Source organism: Daphnia pulex, chromosome 6 (genome assembly GCF_021134715.1).
Source record: "Daphnia pulex isolate KAP4 chromosome 6, ASM2113471v1".
Classification (NCBI taxonomy): Eukaryota; Metazoa; Arthropoda; class Branchiopoda; order Diplostraca; family Daphniidae; genus Daphnia; species Daphnia pulex.
The window spans coordinates 2,887,677-2,907,237 of record NC_060022.1 but is presented as its reverse complement, the minus strand read 5'-3'; the positions used below and the strand labels follow the sequence as shown (position 1 = coordinate 2,907,237).

Genomic DNA, 19,561 nt, shown 5'->3' with positions numbered 1-19,561 from the left:
CCTGCCCCCTTTTTTCTATAGTAGACGAACATTCGTCCATCTTTAGTCAGAACGAGAAGTGGTGCCGAGCAGTGCGTGTTGTCCCGGTCTCTGTCGACCACATCCAGGGCACAACACACACGCACACACACAAACAAAAACACAAGTGAAATCTTTCGTCCCCCTTCTTTGTGTGTTGTGTGTTTCAAAAAAATCGAGAGAAAACGGGGAAAAAACGACAAATAGAAACGGATTACTTTTGATAAAACAAACTCTCCACGTCGTCGCAGTTGTGTTCTCTCCTCCACACACAGTTTTTTGGGCGCCCACAAAAAACTTGGACTCAAAGCGAAAGTGATGGTGGAATAGTTGCTGTGTGTTGTGTGTGTGTATGTGTGTGTCGTCCATTTTCTCTCTCGTCGTCGGATCACTCTCTTATCGAATTTTCTCGCAGTGTGTTGTGTGTGTGTGTGTGTGAGTGTGCTGGCAGCCACAGGAAGCCATAAGCCTCGCTCCTCCTCTTTCTTTCGTGTGTGTTGTGTGTGTGTGTATTTTTCTTCTACTTCTTCTCATTTCTTCTTCGACCAAAAAACCAAAGTGTGTAAGGCACTAGCAGATGACAGAGAATGGCCGCCTCGCGCAGACCGTGCTGCAGCGGAGGCGGCGGTGGTGGTGGCCGTTTCGGCGGCAGCAGCAGTTTGGCTGTGAGTGACAATAATGGCGGTGGTGGTGGTAGTGCCAAAATGATGATGGGTTTATTGGGTTTATCTGGCTCGGGCTCTGGCGGTTTCAGTGGCAGTGGTTCGGGCATGAACAACGGCGGGAGCAGCTCCGGATCGGGTCGGACGCCCGACACGTTGCTCGACATCTGCGCCCGTATTGTGGCTCAACAGATCCCCTTCCAGCGGATCGAAGAGAGATACGACCGCATTCCGGAGCCGGTTCAACGGCGCGTCATCTTTTGGTCTTTCCCCCGCAACGAGCGAGACATTTGCATGTACTCGTCACTCTCAAGACCTTCGACCAATTCTGTGGAATACCAAAATTTGCCATTTCATCGAGGATTGAAACTCTTGGAATCGGGTTGCGTCGATTCCGTCCTACAAGTCGGTACGTTCCAACCATCTTTGTTTTATTTTCAATCTTTATTTTTCCGAAGAAGAGAAAGCCTTTTTCTTTTAGATTTTTAGTTTTTTTCTTCTTCTTCTCTGGCCATTAAGGTCGAACAAAAACCTGAAGGCTCAAGGAATTCTTTTTTCTCTCTCTCTCTCAAACAACTTTCCAATTTTCCTCAGACTCTCTTCTTCTTTTTGGTGTTTATGTGTCAGGTTCAAAAACTCTTTGGAAACCGCAATGCATACATTAACAAAAAATATATACTACCCCCCTCCTATTATTTTTTCTACCTTTTAGAAATATTTGTTGCCCCCCCCCCCTCTACCCAGAAAAATGGCTTCGGGGGTGCCATTTTGTTCCGCTACTCGCTTTAAGTGTAGTAGATTATTCCTTCAAAAGGGGTGGAACGCACAAGTCCCTTGTCATTTTTTCCCATGAAGACGAATCCACCATTTTCTTCTTTTGCCAAAACGTTTGAAACAGTTTCTACGTGTCTTAATCGAAACAATCCCAGCAGATGAGATCAAGTTGAAATGGATCGATTAGTAGTAGACAAGTTCAGTTCAAGTTCATCATCCCCTTGTGTGTGTCTGTGGGTTCGGTGCACTGGGCGACATGTCCCGCTAGTAAAAGAGCGTCTACAACCAGTAGTAGCAGCCAGCTCTAGTATATCGTACACGCGTAAACGGGAGCGACGAGGTTATATCGGAAATCGATGTCGGGATGCATTTCAATGTGTCAGTAGGGAGAAGAAGAGGGTGATGGTTGGGTGGGGTGAGGAGAGAAATTGAGGGCCGCACATTCAATTGACAAGATCGGCGCTTGCGCCGTTCACAAATCATCAAAGATGGAAATAGAAAAACCGCGTACGGGAATATATCAAATCGGGCTCTCTTTGCACCAGGCACACCCATGAGAATTTGCGTGTAGGGTGTCAATGTATTTTTCGTTGCAAATTATTGATTCCCTCCTCCAGAAAATATGCTACTGTTTTTTGAGGTTGGCTGTCCTGAATTCTTTTTGATCTTTGTCGGCTGGAGTGGCTAGCACTATTTATTGGCTATTGGGCCATATCTATTTTGATGGAGGTCTAGTTTCTCTTCTTGGCTTCACACGTGTCAAATGGAGCGGCTGTACAATTGTACATGAGGCTGCCTGGGATGGCATTAGTAGAGTCGTGTCGGTAGTTCACCGGTGCCTGTCGAAAATGGCGCTTTGCCTCGAAAAGAAAATATCCCAAAAAATCTTGTTGTTCGCGGTGTGGATGGATAGCGACTGGTGGGGGGGATCAATACCTTTTTTATTCTGATCGTTAACTTTCTTCTCTCTCTTTTTTTCCCCTTCTATTTTCTCTGTGAGGCCCGTGTTGCCGCCAGCAGACAAATCGATGAATCCCTTTTTTCTCTTCTTCTTGTTTTTCATTTTTCTCAAATAATAAGGAGAAGAAGATGGCCGCGCTCTCTTAAACTTATGGCCCTATCAATAAAGCACACACGCAGTTATTTCAGACCCAAGCTCGACCTGCCCTCCAGAAATGTTTGTGTTTTTTTGTCTGTCTTCTATTTCCCCTCAGAAAAGAAGAGGAAAAAATAAAATAACACAACCATTTTTATTGTTGAGAAGAAGACACACACACACACATACAAACTACGTACAGCGGGGGAGAGCGAACCTGGAACCCATCACCTGCGGGCGGAGTTGGAAAGGAAGAAAAAAAGAAGGTGTATATCTATGTATATATTGTCTGTGTGTGTGTCTGTGTCTGTTGGGAAATGAATTCATTTAGCCGGAAGGCAGCCCAGCCACACACACACAACAGCATCAGCGAAAATAGCGAATTAATAGTTTCCAGAAAAATAATAATAATAAAAGGTTCGATTACTTTTTTTGGGGAGGGAGGTCAAGGCGCACAAACGAGCCGGAATTTGTGCGGATTACTCAAAAGCTATTTGGCTGGACAAGGGCATTTCAGTCAATTATAGAAGAATTTAATTTGATCCTCTCCCTATTTTTGGTTTAGAAATGTTGGAAGAAAAATCACAGGGGATTTTTTTTTTTGCAGGACTCGTGTAAGGAATATCGATTGGTGGGAGCGATGATGTCATAACTCTGTCCAACTCTCTCGCACACGACCGTGGGTCGTCGTGTGCCCAGCATTGGGGTCCGAGTGTGGGTTGAGGTAGGATCTTGTGCACGGGGAATGTTGTGCCCAGTCAAAAGTTTCGGAACACACGCGCGTTTGGTTCGAGTTAGTAAAGTTGTTGTTTATAGTGTTAGGAGGAGGAAAGGGGAAAACAAAAAGGGATTCCAAGTTGCCTGGAATCCCACAACAACAAGAAAGAAGAAAAACAAATTCTATTTTTCTTCTTCCAGGACTCGCGTAGCACGTAGGGTGGGAGGAGGGACGGAATGCTGGGCGAAAGAAGACGTCCGAAATAAAAAAGAATCAAAACAAAACAGGAATCTTTCCTTTTTCTTCTTCTTCTTCTTCTTCCATTCCCCCCGGTCTACCACCAGAGTCAAGGACGGACAGACCCGTCTCTCTCTCCCATCTTATAGCTGGGGCCTCTCCTGCCCCCTTTTTCCTCTTTTAAAGGGCCAGCGACCGGGACCCGAGGACGACGTCCAGGTCCGTCTTTCTTCTCTCTCTCTCTATCTCTCTCTCCTGTATGTGTAAAGCATTCCACACCGCATTGGTGGAAAAAAGGAGGCAAGAGAAATAAGAAGAAAGGAAGGAAAAAAGATCTGTGAGAAAAATAATAAAAATAAAAAAGAGTGTGTGTGTGTGTGCGGGGGGGAGATCAAGTTCCGGTTAAAATACATTGGATAGTATTCTTCTTCTTTTCTTACCAGCCCTGGAGCGTGGATCAGGAGACAGACTCTTTTTTTCTTCTTTCTTGAAGGAGCAGCTGGGAACTCGACCACAACGCCTTCACAAAAAAATGAGGAGAAAAACCTCGAGCCCCTCTCTAAGAATAATAACAATAATAAAATGTAAAAAAAAGAGGGCCCTACTTTTACAAGTTCTCGGTGTTTTCGTCGAAGCATTTTTACTTCTTCTTCTTGGTAGCATCCCCCCACCAGTTTGACATTGGCCGTCTTCTTCTTCTTCTTCCCTTTTTTCTGTGTGTTGTTGTGCTCTCCTTTCTCTGGCTCCTTACGTCATTCCTCCTGTTATCTGCTTTCCCCCTCATCCACCGTTTTCATCATCATCTCCTATCGCTTTTTCCTCGTCGTGACGTGAAGGGGCGAACGTGACGTCACCCGACGCCCCTCACGACCTCTCTCTTTTTTTTCCCCTCCACTCACGACTTTTCATCATCTGCGCTCCTTCCGTTCCTTCGCGTTCGCCCGTGATTTAAAAGGACTCGGCTCTCCCCCCCCCCCCCCCTATCTCTCCTCTTTCTTTCTTTTTATTTTTGAGTCAAGGCCTTTTCTTTTAAAAAAAGAAGAGGAGAAAATATAAAAATAAAAGGTGGAAAACAATGTTGTAGTAGTCGTCGTCGTCGTCGTGTGGTGGTAGTAAAGGGAAAGGAATTTCATTTCCCCCCCTCGTTGTCGAATTCTTCCGGTTTTGTCTTGTTTTTCACGACACGACTGGACCTAGTGTCAAAAATTTGTCGTCGTCCCTTTTTTTTAAAATGAATTTCCCATTTTCTTTCCTTCCTTGATTCATTCATTGATTGTATTCGCCCGGATGAAAGATGAAAGCAGGGGGAGAGAGAAAGATAGAGGATGTGTGTGTGGCCGTGTGAAATGGTGGCAGTTGTCGTAGGAAAATGGGAGAAGAGAAGCCTTTTATTTTCTCTCTCTCTCTTTTTCGTCTGTTGTTGTGTCATTTCGTTTTGTTATCATATCCCACACAACTGAAATTTCCTGCGGATGTGTGTGTGCTGCCGCCGCCACCGCTGTCCCTTTTTCTACATACACAAAAAAGAAAAGTGTATTTTTTCCTCCAACTATCCGCCTCGAGCTTCTTCCGTCTCCCGTTCTGCCCCATCCCGCACGACTAAACCGGGAGAAAAGAACACGCACGCAGGGTCAGTCTGTGTTCGAAAAGGGAAAAATAAAAAACCAACAAACAGTCTGTACTTTTTTATTTTTCTCTTTTGGTCAAAAGATTTTGTTTTTTCTTCTAGTCTAGAGAGGCCAATATCCATCGCCCAAATAAAAGTCAAAACTGGAAGAAACCGGAATAGAATCTTGGAGGCAGTCAAGTTTATTCTTCTTCCATCCCTTCCAACTCTTCAAGTCCCCTCCCTTCTCAACTTGAAGCTGCAAGGAGCTAATCCAATCAAAAAACTTTCTATATCAAAATATATACGTACGTACGTACGTGTGTGTGTGTGTTATCGATTCCATAAATATCTACTGGTTGGTGGTAGTGTGAGTAGTACCGTGTACTTAAAGGGGCTGCGCGCGCGCCTCCTGCTCAACTCCTTTTGCTTTTTTCTCTCTTTTATTTCCAGGTTCCTATTACTTGACTTACCATTGACGATGCCCCCATGTTGTATTATAGGATTTAGTAAAAGAGAGACTCAAAAAAGGGAAGCAGGGAGAGAAAGGAGCATTTACGCCCGTGTGCGTATATATACGTACACAACACATATATATATAACCCCCTTTGAAAAATGGCCCCCTCTGGTCCCTCTGTGTGTGTGTGTATGTCTGAGTGTTTGCTCTATTCTCCCTCTTATTCCGGTCCTATCCGAAACTGCTCCTAGAAAAGCTCCTAGCGACCCCTCCCCCCCTCTTCCACCCAACCCCCCGCTATATAGTGTCCTATTCATTGCAGATGGAGATAGTTAGTAATAGTAGAAGTGTATAGTTGTAGTGGGTACAGCAGCAGCAGCAGCAGCGGAGCTGTTGTATATACGGTAGTGTTGGTGGGTGGGTGGGTGATTGGATGGCGGTGGTTTTCTCAGTCGAGGGAGTTGGTCCTGGGGCTTCTTATTCTCTCCCCCACATGTGTGCTGCTGCTGCTGCTTATTCAGGCCCATGTGGACGATTGTAAACCATATACTTAGACTATATTATACTCATATCCCCCTCTCTCTCTCCCCGCAAAAGAAGAAGAAGGAGAGACTCGACTGCTTTTCTGAGTCATCGTAGTCATTAGAATAAAAAGAAAAGATATGCGCCCAGGAGTCTGGAAATCTGGCGTACTCGTACCCACCGTCTTGCCAAAAAAGAAAAAGCAGAAATCTCTTTTTCATTTGGAGTAGTGTGTAGTTACAAGCCAACAAACATATCAAAAGAGAACCAACTTTTTTTCTCACTCTCTTTTCCGGAGAGGAAAAAAGTTTCTTCGCTCGGGAGCGAGGAGAGTCCAGCCGGCCCCTCCGCGCCACTATACCAGTTTGGAGGTTGTATAGTGAAGGAGCGAGGAGGAGGACTGTAGTTAGTTAAACATGCACACATCTGTCTCTACTCGAGACTCGTAAGGCTCCTCCACGCACACACAGAGAGACGTCTCCTTTGCCTTTGTGTGGATGGATGGATGGACGGACCGCATTGGATATGCATAGGCTGGGGGCCACACTGGCACCTCTCAACAGATCCGCACACTAATCAATACGGTGGTAGTCTCTCTCTCTCTCTCTCTCCTTTTCTCTCCCCCCTGGTTGAAAACACCACCCCCCTCTTCGTTCTTCTTCTTCTCGTTTTGTACAGTACATGATGATGTAATAAATAAAATATCGATCCGGTGAATTGCTCTTTGCCCGCTGGAGCCGTGAATTCTTTTTGGGGGGTTTGACATTTTTTCCGACTGCGGAATTTCTTCCTGGGAATTGAATTGAATTGGTTGTTGATTTTGTGTTTTGTTTTGTTTCTCTCTTTTTTTTTATTTCGCAGGTTTCCACTTGAGCGGGACGGTGACGGCGCCTAAAACGTCGGGCGGTAGTCCACTACCTCCGGCCTCATCATCTGGCGGCGGTGGCGCTGCCGGTGGAGGCGTTGTTGTTCCGGGTGGAACGACGGGAGGAGCAGTTGGAGGAGGAGGAGGAGGAGGAACGTCGGGAGGACCGCCAGTGGAAACGGAGAAGAAATATCGAGTCTCCGTCAGCTTCGACCGGTAACGCCATGTCCAACATCTGACGCCGCCGCGCCCGCCGGCGTGGCGGTTTTCAACCACCCACCTTCTTCCCTTCTTCTTCTTGTGTCTCGTATTTTTATTTTTATTATTTTATTTAAACTTATCGAAATTTTTTCTTTTTCTCTCTCTCTCCTTCCGGATGGATGGATGGATGCGTACAACTGGACACGGGGCGTAATGCGACCGCAGGTGTAAGATCACTTCTGTGACGTGCAGCTGCGAAGCCAGAGACATCTTTTGGTGTCAACACGTTGTGGCGCTGGCCTTGTTTCGAATACGCAATGCCGACACTGTCCGATTACGAGTTCCCATTTCAGGTAAATATCATTTCACATTTTTATCCTCCCTCTCTTACCTGTTGTTTGCTCGTCGAGTTGGCCAACAAGCTCGACAGGGCAGCTCTTTTATTGTCTTGTATTATCTCGATGGCATCATCGTTTCCTGTTTACTCATCGTCCATTTTTTGTTTCGTTGTTGGTTGGTTTATCTTTTTTCTCGGCGACTGGACGTGACGATGAAATTGCAGAAACTTTGCTGCAAATGGATCGGCAGCAGTTGCAGAAGTTTGTGCAATACCTCATCTCGGAACATCACACGGAAGTCCTGCCCACGGCCCAGAAGTTGGCCGACGAAATCCTTCAGCAAAGATCAGAGATCAATCGCATTCCAGGTACTAACCGACAAAACTGGACCCTACAAATATCCCCAGCTGCGATGGTCCCGTTCTCTCGCTCTCTCCTTTTTTTTTTCTATTCTCCTGGACATAATATCCATCCGATTATGGGCAGGAAAAGAAGAGAAAACCGGGTCTTCTCTCGGGTTGTATTTTTTGTTCTTCTTGATTTTGTCCGACCTCCCGAAATGTGTTGAGAATCAACTCCGCCGAATAAGCAATTAGATGGGACTGGACTGGCATCCATTAAAATCTCCACACATTATATGACGGCCAAAAATGATGTCGATAAACTAAACCGGAATGAATCATTCAGGCGCTCCTGATCCGACGGCGGGAGCCAGTGCAGACGACGAGCACAGTTGGCACCTGGACGAGGAGCAGGTTTGCGAACAGGTGCGTTCGTTCCTTTCGCAGGGCGGCTACTACAACGTCAACAAACAACTGGTCTCCATGTTCGCCAAAGTCAGGGAAATGCTCAGAGCCCGAGACTCGAACGGCTCCCGGATGCTGACGCTCATCACGGACCAGTTCCTGGCCGATCCCCGGCTCTTCCAGTGGAAAACGCAGGGCACGCCCATGACGGACAAGTGCCGACAACTTTGGGATCAACTCGGTTTGTACCTTTTTTCTCTCTCTCGCTCTCTCTCGCCTTTGATTTCGGGTTCGACCGATTGGCAATCTTATTCTCCCCTAAATGCCCTGCGCAATTTGGCTAATGATGTTGTTGTTGTTAACCTTCCAGGAGCCCTGTGGGTCTGCGTCGTCCTCAATCCCCACTGCAACTCGAGCGACAAGCTGCAGTGGCGCCAAATGCTGGAACGCTGGTCCCAAGTGGACGTCTGTCCTCCAGAGGACCCCGATTTTAGGTATGTGTTGTTTCCAGATCCACCCACCCTCCCTCTCTCGTCTTTTTATACTTGTGGAGAGTTGGTTTCTTTTTTTTCCACCACAAATTTCCTTTTTCCTACTTGTTGGTGGGGTTTTTTTGTTTCTTTGGAAGAAAGAAAAATTCAATTTTTAATCTGGTCGGTTGTACAGACCGCAAACGTCATCGGGTCAGGAGAGTAACCGACTGCGGCCCAGGAGGTCGGTTCAAGGGGACGATACGACCAGCTCAGAGAGTTCCGACGACGACGACGAAGCATCTCGGTAACGTTTTGCGTCTGATTATTTTCATTTCTGATCTCATCAGTCGAAACTGTGAATTTTATTATTTCATTTCTCTCTCTCTCTCTCTCTTGGCTCGGTTTATCTAATCTATTAGACGCGGGCGGGAGGCCAGCTTGGATCACAGTTTGAGCAACGCCAACCGGAACGCGACTGCGGCGGCGGCCGCCGCCAACAACAACAACAACAACGCCAACAACAATGCGTCGGCATTGAGGAATGCGAGAGGAGCGCCCGTTGCGGCCCGACGTCGTAGCGTTTTCCATCGGTATGAAAGCGACACATTTCTTAAAACCAAAAACAAAACAAAAATTCGTCAGTTGCCTTTTAGGGAAAGCGTTGGAACGTTTCCTATTCGTAATCTGAAATGCGTTAATTGATTTTGTGATTTTGTTTCTTTCTTCGATATGTTTCTGGAATATTTGGACAACGAACTATACAGGGCCATCGACGCCATCAGTTTGACGTGGGACAACAGCCATCTCAAGTTAATATTAGCCCACGATAACCTATCGGCCAGCAATGAGCCTCACAGCACAAACAACATCAACCCACAAGGACAGCCTCTTTGGCATGGTAAATATTGCCAGTGTATCTCTCCTTCTCTCTCTTGTCTCTAGACAAAACTCTCGCGTACACACACAAGGAGAAGAAATATTGGGCGTTTGAATGGGTAGAAAAAGCCTCGGTTGCTCTCGTTTCTCACTCACTCTCTCTCTCTCTCTCTCTCTCTCTCTCTCTCTCGCCATCTTATTATAGCACACACACACATGCTGTGTGAGTGTGCGTGTGTGTTTAGCTATTTGTACGTTTGCCCCGTCTGTGTTTGACAGCAGCTTTCTGTTTTTATTTTTTACTTTTTTATTTTTTATCTGTCTGCTGTGGGCATTTGATTAGGTTTTTTTCGAGTTGCGTCAACTAACAGATTTCGTAACCTTCGAGTGCTGGATAGTAACTGCATTGGCGAGAAACGCAGAGAGAAAATAAACTCATTTTGTAATTTTGTTTTTTTCCCAGCCAGAGAGAGAGAGAAGACAAAAAAACAAACTTTTTTTTTTGTCTGCTAAACTGAAAATAGAATTTCTTTTACTGGGGGGAAATTGTTGGCCAGTCGAGTCACCGTTTCGTCGTAAGATTTGTATTTATATATATAAACAAGTATTTATCGAAAATGTATTTCAAGTCGAGTCGCTGGCGGCGGCGGCCATTCGTAGGAGGAGAATTGCTCTCCTTTTTGTTTCCCCCTTTCTACGTGTCCGTTGAAAATCAAATTGGGAAATTTTCTTAACTTTCCCACGGAAATGTTTCGTCCTCGAAAAAAATTAGTAGTAAAAACAGTAGTAGCCGGTTTTGTGATAAAACTTCGTGGGAAACTTGACAATATTTATCCCGATTGAAATCGCTACATGATGACACAGCAATTACTACAATTACCTCAGCTATATCGGATGTATTTCCAGTTTTTTTTTTATAGGATGTTGTCTGTCTACTTCCAATCAACAGACATACAGCAACAAACAACAACAATAACAAAAAATGAAAAGAAACTTGATGGATACTTTTTTATCATCCGCTCGTTTTTGTTGAACATTCACTTTGCCGACCCATTTTAATGGACCCGGGCAATAGTTGATTGATTGAATGACATTATCTCATGGCATTTTTTCTTCCACTTTTTCTGGTCTCCCTTTCGATGCATTGAAACAGAACACGTCCCGACGGCTTGTGCTCGGGTGGATGCCCTCCGGTCTCACGGCTATACGGTCGAAGCCCTACGGTTGGCCGTCTCCATCATCCGGACGCTGAAGCAGGGACAATTGCAGAGCCAGCAGCGATGGGTAGAGCAACAGGGTCGACACCTGGTCGACTGCACTGGCTCGGCTGTGGCTAGGAACGCGGCTTTGGTGCCTTCGGCCGCCGAGGGCTGGATTGGCCACCCACTCGATCCCATCGGCTGCCTCTTTGACACGCTAGCCGAAGCCTCGCTCGTGCCGGACGACCAGAACCAGCGCGGTGGAGGCAATCAGTATTACTACGACCCGATTGGCCTCAACGTGGATGGCGAGCAGAGCGCCACGGCCACGCCTCCTCGTTACCAGCACGTTGGAGTGTCGGGATCGAGGGATCGCAACGAGTCGTACCTGACGCTGGCCACGGAGGCCGCCCTGATTGGTCTCGGCCAGCAACGAGTCATGCCGGCCGGCCTCTACTCGCAGGAGAAGGCGTGCAAGCAGGAAGAGCGGCTCCTTCAGAAGCTGCAGGAGATGGAACTGGACACGGTTTTGGTGGCTGTTCTGCGGAAACAATCGATGATGCTCCTGGAATCGGGTCCCACTTCCGGCCTCGGCTCCGGCATCCACCCGGAGAGCATCCCCATGCACACGTACGCCAAATTCCTTTTCCTGGCCCTGCTGCCGCACGACACGGACTTGGCCTACCGGATCGGACTCCGCGCCATGCGACTGCCCATCCTGGAGGACCACGAGGACGTTGACGATCCCGTCAACGGCAACGTGAGCTCGCTGGTGTTGAGCCGCTACCCGCGCTGGTTCACGCTGGGCCACATTGAGGCCCAGCAGTGCGCCCTGGCGTCGACCATGTTGAGCGCCGCCAAGGGGGACATTCACCGGCTGCGGACGGTGCTGGAGTCGGCGCAGCGCAACATCCACAGCTCGTCGCATTTGTTCAAGTTGGCGCAGGACGCCTTCCGCTTCGCCACGCCTCAGGACGGGCCGAGGCATCCGACTCTGCTCAACGTGGCCTTTGAACTCGGCCTGCAAGTCATGAGGATGACGCTGTCGTCGGTCAATTGGCGCCGGCGCGAAATGGTCCGCTGGCTCGTCACCTGCGCCACCGAAGTCGGCTTCGAAGCCTTGCTCTCCATCATGCACAACTGGTATCAGCTGTTCACGCCCACAGAAGCCACCGGTAAGACTGGACTGACGACTTTTTCTTTTTTTAAAAAAGAAAGAAAGAAACCCAAAAATTTTAAATGGCCTTTGTGTGTTTGCTTTCTGGTTTCAGGACCGGTCGCCAGCACCATCATGTCGCACAGTACAGTCATGAGGCTCAACTTGAGTTACGTCCAGCAGGAGGAGCTGTCCAACTGCGCCAGGACATTGGCCCTCCAATGCGCCACCAAGGTGCGTTTGAATACTTCCACAGAGAATTCCTGGGCGGAAAGCCCCGGGGAGAGGGTGGAGAAAAATGGAAAAGCAGAAATGTGCTTGACCATCGAGTAGTACCCCCCAAAAAAATAAACGTGTTAGAGTATATATGGAACTGATGGATGTGTCTGCTGTTTGTAGGATCCGCCCAACTGTGCGCTCAACGCCCTCAACCTGTGCGAGAGTGCCCCCATCAGCTTTGAAACGGCCTATCAGATCGTCATCGACGCGGCCTCGCACATCATGACGTCCATGCAGCTCTTCACCATCGCCAGGTACATGGAGCACCGAGGATACCCTCACCGGGCGTACAAGCTGGCCCTCCTGGCCATGAAGAACGTCCACCTGGCCTACAATCAGGTAAGAGCGGTCGCTGGTCAAAATGGTCACGAAAATGTTTGTCGACTAGACTCATCCGTCTTATTTTGTCCGTCCCTTTTTGCGCTCGTTTAGGACACGCACGCGGCCATCAACGACATTCACTGGGCGTGCGCGCTGAGTCACTCGCTGGGCAAGTCGGAATTGAGCACCATGATTCCCTTGCTGGTCAAAAATGTCCAGTGCGCCACCGTCTTGTCTGACGTCCTCAGACGTTGCGCCGTCTCGGCTCCTGGCGTCGCCTCCGCCTGTCCACCCGAAGCCAAACGGCGCTGCGTCAAGCCACTCCCATATGATAAAGTATGGATATTTGTCTACTCTACCCTCACGCTCTCCCAACTGTCCGCTCCCATCAGCTCAATCCAGTTGATAAGAGTTGTTGTTGTTATTGCTATTGTCCACCCCGCCGTTTCGTTTGCTTTCTTGTTTTCTAATTAAAAATTTATTTTCGTTTTCAGGCGCCTTTGAAACCTTTGCTGGACGCCGCTATTGCGGCCTATGTCAATACGACGCACTCGCGATTGACGCACATCAGTCCACGTCACTACGGCGATTTTATCGACTTTCTGGCCAAAGCTCGTGAGACGTTCCTTTTGGCTCACGACGGTCTGATGCAATTCGGCCAGCTCATTGAAAACATGAAAATGGCCTACAAGGGCAAAAAGAAGCTCATGTTCCTCGTCAAGGAGAGGTTCGGATAAGTATCGCCAGTCGTCGCTGTCCCTTAACCCTTTCTTATCCCTCTCTCTCTCCTCACATTCGCCAATAAGAGAGAGAGAGAGAGAGAGAGGACGGGCAACTTCTTTCTTTTCCTTATATAACTTTTCTCTCTCGCTCTCCTTGAGTTGATGCATATCTTCGTGGAAAGACTTTGATTTGTGCCTGAGGTTTTTCGCTCCGGAATTTCCCTTCCCAATCCTTCTTCTCCAACAATCGTCAGAAAAAAACAAACAAAACACAACAACAACAACAACAGCCATAGATTCAATCCGATCTCAGACATCTCCTTCAATTCTAAAGCGCTTTTTTAGGTCTGGTGACCTAATCAAATCACCCACACAGACAACCAACCAACCGAAAACAACAACAACAACTTCAGCAACAAAAAACACATTTCTTTGACATAATAATCTTACGTCAACAATCAGCACGGAAAACACCCTGACTGTAGGTCTTGAACGTACACATTGCATCATTGTGATAATTTTTTTTTGAAAAAAACCCCCAAGCAACTTCTCCTCGCTTTTTTCGTGTGTCCTCACTTATTGGTTGATTTCCGGCTTTCAGCTTCGATTTATTCCCTCCTCCCCCCTTTTTTTTTATTTTTGAATTTCTTTCCCCACCAAAATGGGGAAGGATGGGTTGGGGTGCCTTTTCTCCTCCGGCCCGACTTCTTAGAAAAGAAAAGAAAACTCCTATAAAAGTCGATCGAGGCCAACCAAAGATGCAATGGTTAATAAAACATGATTTTTTTGTGTTGTTTTTCGGGGGAATTTTTCTCGCCCGTCACAGGAAGAAACTGGGAAAACGCTAGGAATTGGATGGGAATTTTATGTGTGTGTGTGTGTGTGTGTGCGCGCGAGAGAGTGTTGGTCCAATCGGTTGCGTGAGCGTGCGTCGGGTTCGAATCCGTCAGATCTCATTTATCTTTTTCGTTGGTTTCCTTTTATGATTTCCTTTGTTCACCTTGTCGTCTTTTTCGTCAGATTTCTCTTCGGATTAGATTCTTCTCGTCACAACCTCCATCAAAAGAAAAAAAAGAAGTAGTTGAATCAAATCGTCATCATTTTGACCCGACTCCTCCATCGAAAATCATTGGGCGACCCCTCCCATTCATCTACCTCAACTTCTATCAAAAGTTGTTCCCCCCAATCACACCCCCTCTCCATTTTCACGCAGTGAAGGAAAAATCTGGCGGATTGGATGTCTTTGGTTATTACTTTGGGTTTTTAAATTTTCTTTATTTTCCTTTTTACGAAGCATATCGAAATTTCGAATTTCTTTAAATATTATTATTAGAATAATTTTTGAATAAGAAAAGGAGAAGAGTTCAGTTGAAGAAAACAAATTATAATAAGAAAGAAAAAAATTTCTGTGCGATTTCAACTCTTCTACCGAGAAGACTGAGGTCCATGACGTTCAAATTCAGGGACATGAATAATTTTTTTGCGTCTGTGTCTTCTTTATCGGCAGCCACAACAACAAGCCCTCATCCATTTAGCTGAAATGTTTTTGTACAAAATTTAAACAAGAAAAAAAAACTAAAAAAAAAGTTTGAAGGGAAAAAACAAGAAAAAAATGTTTCGTCCGCGTCGTGTCGTTTTTTTTCTGCGTGTAAAGAAAATGCAAATCAGAGAAAATAACAAGAAGCAATCCCCATTCCCGTAAACCCCTTGTTCCGTCTCCTGCATTCGTGTCTTTTTGTTACATACATATTCTATTTAAATGGGCCAATAGAGTGTCGGTCGGTTTGTGTGGAAACGGACAAGGGGGGTGACCGGGAAAAAAAGAAAAATAACAATAGTATTTTGTACAGTTTTGTTAAAAACAAAAAAAAACAAAAAGTGCTTGACAAATTTTTTTGTGTTCAATCGTTTTAAATTACCGAGCGGTTTTCCCATTTCTGTTAATTCGTTTAAACGCCCCATGCAATTGTTTTGGTCTATTCAAAAAGTCCTCTTCCTCCATCCACCCAAAATCCCCTCAATTTTTGTCTGTTGTTTCGTTGTTTCTCTTTTTTTTCTTTTTTTAGTCGATGGAATTCACAAAATTTTTCGGATTTATTTTGCGCGTGTATAAAACAAAATCAAAGAAAAATTAACTCGAAAAAGGAAAAAAAGCTCAGCAAATTATTTCGTTTTTGCCCTGAAAGTTTTTTTTTCTTTCGCTAATTAAATCCATGCCGTTTGTTTTGTTGTATTTTTCCTCCGCAATTTCTTTTTCGTTTATTTTTTCTTTAATAGGATTTTTTCCTGTGAAACATAAAGGAAAATTCCCCAGTTGATTGTTCGTTTGTTTGTTTTATCCCGGCGGGAGCAAAACATAAAGAAAACAAAAATGATTTCTTGGAGCATTTTGTCTCCTCGATGATTTATTTTCGCCCTCCCCTCTTTCCACCTATTGTTTTTCTTGATTCATCCCCCCATTTAATGTGTCAGTGATGTCTCCCCACCTCGTACCACGTTTTAATTATTTACATCGTCTCCTTCCCCCCGTTATTTTTTCCGTCTGTCGTCGTCGTCGTTTAATTGATAAAAATTTCTTGAAAAAAGGTCATCCAGTTTGTATTACAAAAAATTGTTGTAAAAGTTTCGTGGCTTTTCTGCAAAAGTGGTGAAAATTCCTTATTTCCTCTTTCATAAGAAAAAACTGCAGCATTACAAGGAAATGTCCAAATCAATCTAACGAACCTTTTTTACAATCTGGTTTTCTTTTATAACAATTTCGTATTCAAGGGGGGAAAATGCAAAGTACATTTACAGTGTTTTGCACAACAGAACTCGTGTAAGTTAAAAAAACATAAAACTGAAAAATCACAGAGCATTTGCAACTAACTTCTTTCGTCTGCGGAAGATTTTCTCTTTGTTGTTTGAAAGATTCAAGGAACAATTTTAGGCTCGTGGGATTTTTGATGGAAGGCGAACGTGACTCCAGCGTCCCAAGCAGACTTGAGAACAGGATCCGGAATGGTTTTGCGATCCGCACAGTGATTCCATTGAGACAAATCCGAATTGCAAGTCGCGTCATCCGGTGGCGGTTTGACTTGGATCCGATTGACGCAGCGACGGCATTTGAATCTGTTAAAAAAAAAAGATATTTTTGAATGAATGTCTGATTCCAAATTTTGGTATGATGCCAACTTGTCGTGAGTATCGCTCGAGGTTAGTTCTTCCAATTTAAACAAATCTCGTAAATCCGACAGACTGAAATGGCGTTCCACGTCGTCTTCGTTGTCTACTACGCAGGAGCTGAGTGCTTTTTTGTGGGCTTGACGCTGGAAAATTTTTTCTTCAATGGTTCCAGTCTGTCGTTTCATTAAATCGACCGAGTTATTTTTGTTATTATTTGCTTTAGAACCGTCCAATTTGCGACTGTTTTTTCTGGGTAGAAATACTTACGGACAACAGGCGATAAATAAAACAGGGTTTCTTTTGTCCGTCTCTCCAAACACGAGCCATAGCTTGATCGTCGTTGGCGGGATTCCAGTCCGGATCAAACATCACCAACCTTGTGCGAAAGTAATTCAACATTTTTTTTTGTGAATAATCTTACATTCTAAATTGAATGCATTAACCAATTAGTACCGGTTGGCTCCAATTAAGTTCAATCCGCAGCCACCGGCTTTGCTGCTGAGCAAAAAGACAAAATCTGAACTGGCTGGGTCGTTGAAATGTTCCACAATCTGAAATGCAAAATAGGTACTTAACAGTCCTTCCTGACCCGACTTCATTAAGAACTAAGACTGGTTTGATTTGTCTGTGTACCTTGGCTCTCTTCTTGATGCTCATGCTGCCGTCCAGGCGTACGCACGGGTAAGACCTCATTCGGCAAAGTTTCTCGAATAAATCTAGAGTTTGAGTGTAGTTGGAAATCAAGACGATCTTGTCGTTGGTAGTGCTTTTCACCATAGCCAGAATACAGTCGAGGACGCAGAGCTTGCCGGACAATTCGGTTTGCAGTTTTCTATCGATCAAATCAGCAGCGAGGTTATAGATTTTTCTACTGTCGCAAACGAATGGTGTGGGACTAACCGGGGATCGAAGGTGGCAGGAAATAACGGCAGAGTGCCTTCGAATCCGTCAACGCCCGATTGGCACTTTTCGTAAACCAATTCCGGGTGACTGCATAGTTTCTTTAAATTGGTGATGGCTGCCAGTGCAGTCATGCTCGATTTGCTCGGTTTCTCATTGGCTTCTATTTAAGTTTAAGCAGGACAGCAACAAAATATTTAATCAATCATGTACTTTAATTTATATAATATTTACCCCTCATTTTGCTCTTGACAGCTTCGGATGCTACGACCTTCTTGTAAATGGACGCCTGAACAGGACTGAGCTTAATACAAACAACCAATTCAATTTTGACTGGAAGATATTTGGTCAGCAAAGCGGATGTGCGCCGAATGATGCATTTATTGACTAGATCGGCCAATTCTTTCAATTGTGTCTGACCCTTCTTCTGAGTTTCTTCCGTCGCATCAGCGTCTCTACCTCGAAGGATGGGCGTCTCGAACCGTTTCTTAAACTCCTGCAAAAAGAAAATGTGTTTGTTGTCATTATTATTAGTTAAGGATCTCATTTTTATCTTGAATCACCTGAGCAGTGCCAAGAATGCCTTGGTTAACGAAATGTAACAAACTAAAGTACTCCAGCAAATCGTTCTGAATGGGCGTTCCGGAAAGAAGGACACGTCGTTTGCAATTCAATGCAACCAAAGCTTGATATGTCTGATTTTCACTGTTTTTCAGACGATGTCCCTAACGAGACGAACAAACGGTTGTTAGTTGAATAAGAGACTCGCGCCAGATAATGATCTTAATTATGAGTAAGTGTACTTCATCACAAAGAACAAGTCCTATTTCTCCCTTGAGAAGGGCGTGGGCGTGAAGTCTAAATGTCTCGTAGGAGATGATCAGAACAGGAGTGACGACTCGCCTTCCGTGTGTGTGTATGAATCCATTCAAGTTGCGATCAATTTCGTCTTTACTTCCAGAGTCTATCACCAACGTATTGACTCGTCCACTTAGCCACTTGTTGATTTCATTCTGCCAATTCTTTTGGTTGTAAAAAAAAATACAGCAGTTAATAAATTTCAAAGTGAATTATTAAAGTGATCATTGAATCAATGCACCTTGACCAAACTACTAGGTGAGACAATGATCCCTTTTGAAATTAAGGGCTTGCAGTCTGGGCCTTGTTTGAGTAGTGTCCAAAGCAGGGTAATGCACTGCAAAGTTTTCCCCAATCCCATTTCATCAGCCATAATGCAACCATAATTGTTTTCAATGCATAGACCAGTGACACAGTCATACATGAACTTCACTCCCTAGCAATAGAAAATTAATAGAAGACCAGAATTACAGCAGCATAAGTGGAACTTACTTCACGTTGATGAGGTCTAAGTACTTTGGTCAATACTGGATCAACAACAACATGAACAGGATGTTTATCACTAACAAAAAATTTAAAGATGTGAAAATTTAATCCCCCAGTCTTTTCAAACTATTTAATATTGTACCTTATGGATGATTTCAGCTTGTCATGAGCAGACAGTTCTGGAGGGGAATATAAAATCAAAGCACCAGGTTCATCTGGGTCATGTAAAGCTTGTCGTACTCCAGCTCGTCTCATTCCAAGTGATTTGCTAAGGGTTGGCCCATTGTAGTTTGGTATTGGTATTTTGAATGGCTTTGACATAATCTTTTTGATAAGTTCTTCCTGTTAAATAGTTAATAGCTATAATTTTGAGGCAATAGAGTTAAGTAACTATTATAGTTAATGTTTTACATGGAATGACGATCCAGCCATTTCCGAATTGGTTTCAACTGGAAGACTACATTGAGCAAGTGGTTTACGAAATGGAGAAAGAAACTCTGAAGCTCTGTCTATTATTTGTGTCTTCTTATTCTTGCCTCCTTTCTTCTTTTCTGACCAAGCTGGGTCATCATCTTCATCGTATTTTCGTTTAACTTGAACCAACTGACTTGGGGCCAAACTCCGTCTCTATCATTGTAAAATTGAGTAAAAATATAACAAAAATGTTAAAATTCAAGAAGAATTCATCACAAACCATTTTATTAATCCCTTCACTTTGTTCTCTTTCTCGTGTTGAATCGCGCCTTAAAAATACAAACACAAAGGTGAATGCATCGTGCTTATGCAGTTACTCTAATAATGATTACTCGAAAGGGTTTCTTTTGCTTGTGACGTTGTCGAATGTCTCACTAGATGGGCTTTCAAGCGAAAATATTTAAGCTGTCCG

The 19,561-nt window shown here is 44.8% G+C and overlaps 2 protein-coding genes across 2 annotated transcripts; one reads left to right on the top strand and one right to left on the bottom strand.

Moving 5' to 3' along the window:
• Window positions 1–35: 35 nt before the first annotated feature.
• On the top strand, window positions 36–15,980 carry LOC124196094 (zinc finger SWIM domain-containing protein 4-like). The gene is made up of 14 exons (XM_046590907.1): window positions 36–1,089; window positions 6,952–7,171; window positions 7,382–7,509; window positions 7,719–7,862; window positions 8,182–8,481; window positions 8,611–8,734; window positions 8,907–9,017; window positions 9,133–9,303; window positions 9,478–9,611; window positions 10,743–11,963; window positions 12,060–12,178; window positions 12,344–12,562; window positions 12,656–12,880; window positions 13,039–15,980. The coding sequence occupies exons 1-14, from the start codon at window positions 606–608 to the stop codon at window positions 13,279–13,281; spliced, it is 3,843 nt and encodes a 1,280-aa protein (XP_046446863.1). The 5' UTR covers window positions 36–605; the 3' UTR covers window positions 13,282–15,980.
• LOC124196095 (DNA repair and recombination protein RAD54-like) lies at window positions 15,848–19,497 on the bottom strand. Its single transcript, XM_046590908.1, has 14 exons — window positions 19,370–19,497; window positions 19,087–19,302; window positions 18,818–19,017; window positions 18,682–18,751; window positions 18,431–18,625; window positions 18,135–18,353; window positions 17,895–18,056; window positions 17,566–17,827; window positions 17,332–17,494; window positions 17,065–17,263; window positions 16,885–16,982; window positions 16,699–16,807; window positions 16,441–16,604; window positions 15,848–16,377 (listed from the first exon to the last, which is right to left on the bottom strand). The coding sequence occupies exons 1-14, from the start codon at window positions 19,370–19,372 to the stop codon at window positions 16,179–16,181; spliced, it is 2,259 nt and encodes a 752-aa protein (XP_046446864.1). The 5' UTR covers window positions 19,373–19,497; the 3' UTR covers window positions 15,848–16,178.
• Window positions 19,498–19,561: the final 64 nt, after the last annotated feature.